Source organism: Apteryx rowi, unplaced genomic scaffold, assembly GCF_003343035.1.
Source record: "Apteryx rowi isolate R43461 unplaced genomic scaffold, aptRow1 scaffold_93, whole genome shotgun sequence".
NCBI classification, from domain to species: domain Eukaryota; kingdom Metazoa; phylum Chordata; class Aves; order Apterygiformes; family Apterygidae; genus Apteryx; species Apteryx rowi.
The window spans coordinates 537,494-541,793 of record NW_020451238.1 but is presented as its reverse complement, the minus strand read 5'-3'; the positions used below and the strand labels follow the sequence as shown (position 1 = coordinate 541,793).

Here is a 4,300-nt window from a genome sequence, read left to right as displayed (position 1 = left end):
CCGGCCCGACCTTCCCTCCCCTCCTCTCCCTTCTCCTCCCCTGCGCTCCCCTCGGCCGCCCCGTGCGGCGCGGGGGCTCCCGGGGCAGAGGCGGCGGGGACTTCCCCGTCCCGTGGGGCCTGGGGTGGGGGGAGCCGGCCCCGGCCCGCCTCGGCACCGGGGCGCTCGGCGACGCTCTTTTGTCTCAGCTTGTAGTAGTTTTATTAGCGACCGATGCTTTAACTTGCTGGTGTGACTTGTGTTTTATTTACTGCGCGTCATGCCACGCTCAGCATTATCTTCCTTATGAGGGGAGAGGAAAGAAAAACCACACCCACCCCAACCACCTCTATTTTACGAGATAAACCTAGGTTGTTCTGGAGGCATTCGCTGCCCTCGTCTCCTGGTTTCTTGGCATGAACTTTGAGCAGAGCAGAGGGAGCTCCAGGCCCACGGACACGGTCCCCAACCCTCTCATCACCGCCACGGCACCCGGCAGGCGCCCCGCTGACCTGAGCACCGCCACCGCCCTTCCAGCGCTGCGCCCTGCCGCGTCCTCCCGGGGGTCGGAAACCTGCGGAAGGGGAGATGAAGACACAGTCAGGGTTAATCGAGGCTGCAGTTTGCCATGTGCTTTTCAGCCCTTTACCGGAGCTCTGACTGTAACTGCTCTCCAGCTCGGGTCTTCCCCAGCTGGCCCCAGGAGCAGTTTGGTGCCTGAACGTAGGTATCTGGTGTCACTTCAGATGCCCAAGAGTATCCGAGACATCGGCATAGGGCTTGCAGAAATAGCATGGGATGCGAGTGACACCTGAAGACCTGCGAGATGCTATACAACATCTAAAGCAGCACCAGACGTCTGTGTTTAACTGCTCCCAAAACACCCATTGTTGACCCCCAGGAAGTGCCCCCCAAAGTCTGCTCTGCTGACGTCTGTGGCCTTATTTCCCCTCTTCCCCTCCCTTGTATCAGTTGATATATCCTCAGCTGATTTGATACTTGACAGATCGATCTATGCAAGAGCTGCTTTTATCACCTGGAAAGCTCTAAGCTTTAAAATGAGCTTTACAGGCTCATCTCAACCTGAAAAGGTAAATGCTGTGGCTATTACAAGAGGCTTTCAAAAACTTGTAAAAATGCAGCAAAAATTGGTAATCCTAAAGAACAAGGATTCTAATACACTCTCATATTATTCCTTGAGTAGCTATTTGATAATCAATATTTTGCATTAATACAGTGCCTTCTGCTCCAAAAACTCAATTAACAATTATTAATGAAGTAAGCTATGCAGTGTCCATAAGAATCGAGTACTCACCTACTTATGAACATTATAGAACAGTTTATAAAAGTCTTTGAAGACCATAATATAATTAATATTATGATAGTTTTATTCTATTACATATTTAAAGATTATTGCATCCATTTTACTCAAGGGAAATTAAGTCAGAGGAGGTTAAGTGAAAGAAGTGGACCATCCTGGCGAAGTAGTTGACAGATGTAAAGCAACTGTGTGTGCTGGCCAGCTGGAGAAGTTGCACATGGGCCAAGCAGGTACAAAGCATGAACAAGGAGAAGCTGCAGAGATGCCGTAAGGATTCATGATGTGCTGCTGAAGTGGGATGCTGGCACTAAAGATTTAACAACACTGACATCTAATTAAAGGGCTAGTTGAGATTATATGCTACTGAAATTTAGAAATACCTAAATATGATACCATGGTAACTTGGAAGAACAGCTCCTGTAAATTATCTTCCAGATGTCTACAAATATGAAAAAACAGGCTGCTTCAGATATTATCTTGATTTCTTCATTTGCCAAAACTCTATTCATATCTTCATCTCATGTTTATTTGACTGCATAGTTTTCCAAGACCACCATAAGCCTGTATTATCTGAACATTTTTTTTTCTTCTTCAAAATGCAGTTATTCAGGCCTATACTTGCACTGAGACACAGAACCTCCATATACAAAACACCACAGGGAAATCTGAATTTACTATCTATAATTTTAATCCGTGATTTTTATAGCTTGTAAAAGAGTGTCAAAAATATCTGGGATAATTACTAAGATAATCCGCATTTCCTTTGACAAGAAAAAACACCACCCACACTATAACTAACAATAGCCCAGCCAGTTCTTAAGAAATCATTGTTGAGTGTAGCTGTCTTCACAAATTGCCACTTAATGTTGAAATCCTTTATTATAACAAGGTGTTTGAGAAGTTTACAAAGAACTGGGTACATTTCACATACCTGCCACTAGTATCCTGGATCCTTTTAGCATCGAGTTTCAGGCTGGATACCGAGCACATACGAGGATGACAACGCTGATGAATGGTGCCTTGCCTATGAACGAGGCTGTACAGCTGCACTCAGACTGCTGGATCTCTCCTGGATGTCAGTTCTTGTCAGTCACGAAAAGCTGTTGCACAGTCTTTGAGACGTGGCAGGAGCTTCCGTTCAGACAGAATTTCAGCAGTTACACCTTGTGCTTTCCTGTTAGCTGCAAGACTGAGGCCTTTAGTTGTACTGTTTTGCAGATGGTTCTGCATTTGTGAATTTTTCTTTTTTTTTTCTTGCCAGGTTGTATGAATTATTTTACTTGACAATTAAGAGCGGCCAAAATACAGGTTTTGGTGCTTTTCTTGTAACATCTCCAAGGGACTGGCGGAAGCCATGCTGAGGCCTGCTCACTCTCAAAGATTATTTTCTATCATATTTCCACTGTTTTAAGAAACATAAGCATTAACTGAAAAAAAAATGTATCACAGATAACAGGTCCATGAACAGATACAAAACAGAGAGTAAGCAGGGAATCATCATCATCTAACATCCCTAATTGAGGCCCAGTCATAATTGTGGAGGCTTGGGAGTATGAGGACCAGAGCAGGGCTTGCATGCTGTCCCTAAATAGGACTACTCCTACTGCCATGGGCAGAGACAAAGTACTGGGCTTGACGGACCTCTGTTCTGGTCCAACAGGGCATTTCTTACTTTCAGAACTCCTTAAATATGCTGATTTGTAAAACATGGACAGTATTCAGATTTCAAAGTGATTTTAAGTCATTCAAAACACACTACAGGAATCTATCTGCAATCCACAAGGGTGAAGTTCATCTTCAGGAACAAGTAAGATAAAAAAATTAATAAAGAGTAATTCATATCTTAAACCATTATATGCCTCTCCGTTGGAAATGTTAAAGATAGACATGCTTAAAGACATGCTTAACTGTTTTTCACTGAGAATCGTCCAGTCTCTATTTCCATACATTTGCCTACAAATTAAAGTTTTTATGTAGGTTTTCTTTTCTCTTCAGTTTCTTAGATCTCTAATTATAAACATTTTAAAGCAATGAATTATGGATCAAGACAGTTATTTGCCCTTTGTTCTATCATGTAAATATCTAGTATAAGTTATAAATTCATTTTCTTCCTCCTGTGTTTTGTATGTAATGTACATCATTAAACTGATTCTGACCTATGCGGACACCCTTTCTTTTGAATGCAACATTTCTTAACTGTTTATGGAAGATTTAAATACAGTAAGTTCCCTTCGCCTCCAGGAAGGAAATAAAGAAAAGCTCTGTTGATTTCATTTGCACTAACTGTTAACAGCCTCTGGATCAAGTTAACGTTGCACAAGCCCTATGGAGTCTCAAGCTGATTAAATACTATGGATGTACCAGTCCAGGAATCCCTAATTTCCTTCCTTCATAACTTGGTGAGTTGTTTCCCCTTCTACTCACGATCACATAACACCTAATTGACTAGGCAGCAATTTGCTTACATAGAAGTCGCACGCGTAACTGTTTTTAGCTGCCCCGCGAGGCAAGGGGCGAGCCTGCACCCGGGCCGCAGCGGTGCCGCTGCTCCTGCGGCTGGCGGCAGGCCAGCTCGGGCATCGCCCGGCCGGTCCCTCCGCAGCTCCCGCAAAGCTGGGAAACGAACGTCTCCCGCAAATACACCTGTACTGAACAAGGCGACCCAGCAAGGGCTGAGAAGAATTGTTTTGGGGGTGGGAAAAAAAAAAAAAAGAGATGAGAAACGGTTTAACAAAACGTAGCCAAACGACACCGCTTCAACAGCGGCTACTGAAGCGCGCTGCTGGAGACGGGCGCAGACAGCGGGAAGCGCCCACGGCGCTGAAGCGGTTCTACCGCCCACTGCGCGCGGCCAGCGCGCCACGGCTGGGCCGCCTGCGTTAGCGCCTCTGCGCCGGAGCCGGGCTCGGGGCCCGCAAAAGGCCGCCCGCCTCTCGCCGCGGCCCGGCACCGCCGTCCCCCGTCCCGCGCGGCGGCAAGGCAGGGCAGGGCCGGGGCCGG

General features: G+C 46.0%; 2 protein-coding genes across 2 annotated transcripts in view; one reads left to right on the top strand and one right to left on the bottom strand.

Annotated features, from left to right (window-relative positions):
• The window catches only part of UBE2L3 (ubiquitin conjugating enzyme E2 L3), a 20,015-nt gene extending 17,738 nt beyond the window's left edge, over positions 1-2,277 (bottom strand). The window contains exons 1-2 of the mRNA XM_026091827.1: positions 2,232-2,277; positions 492-553 (exon numbers count right to left, since the gene is read on the bottom strand). Of these exons, the coding sequence (XP_025947612.1) occupies positions 492-553; positions 2,232-2,262 (93 nt within the window). The 5' untranslated portion in view covers positions 2,263-2,277. The remainder of the gene's footprint in view (positions 1-491; positions 554-2,231) is intronic.
• Positions 2,278-2,296: 19 nt separating this feature from the next.
• The window catches only part of LOC112978388 (peripheral-type benzodiazepine receptor-associated protein 1-like), a 7,263-nt gene continuing 5,259 nt past the window's right edge, over positions 2,297-4,300 (top strand). Inside the window, exon 1 of the mRNA XM_026091868.1 lies at positions 2,297-2,338. Within this exon, the coding sequence (XP_025947653.1) occupies positions 2,297-2,338 (42 nt within the window). The remainder of the gene's footprint in view (positions 2,339-4,300) is intronic.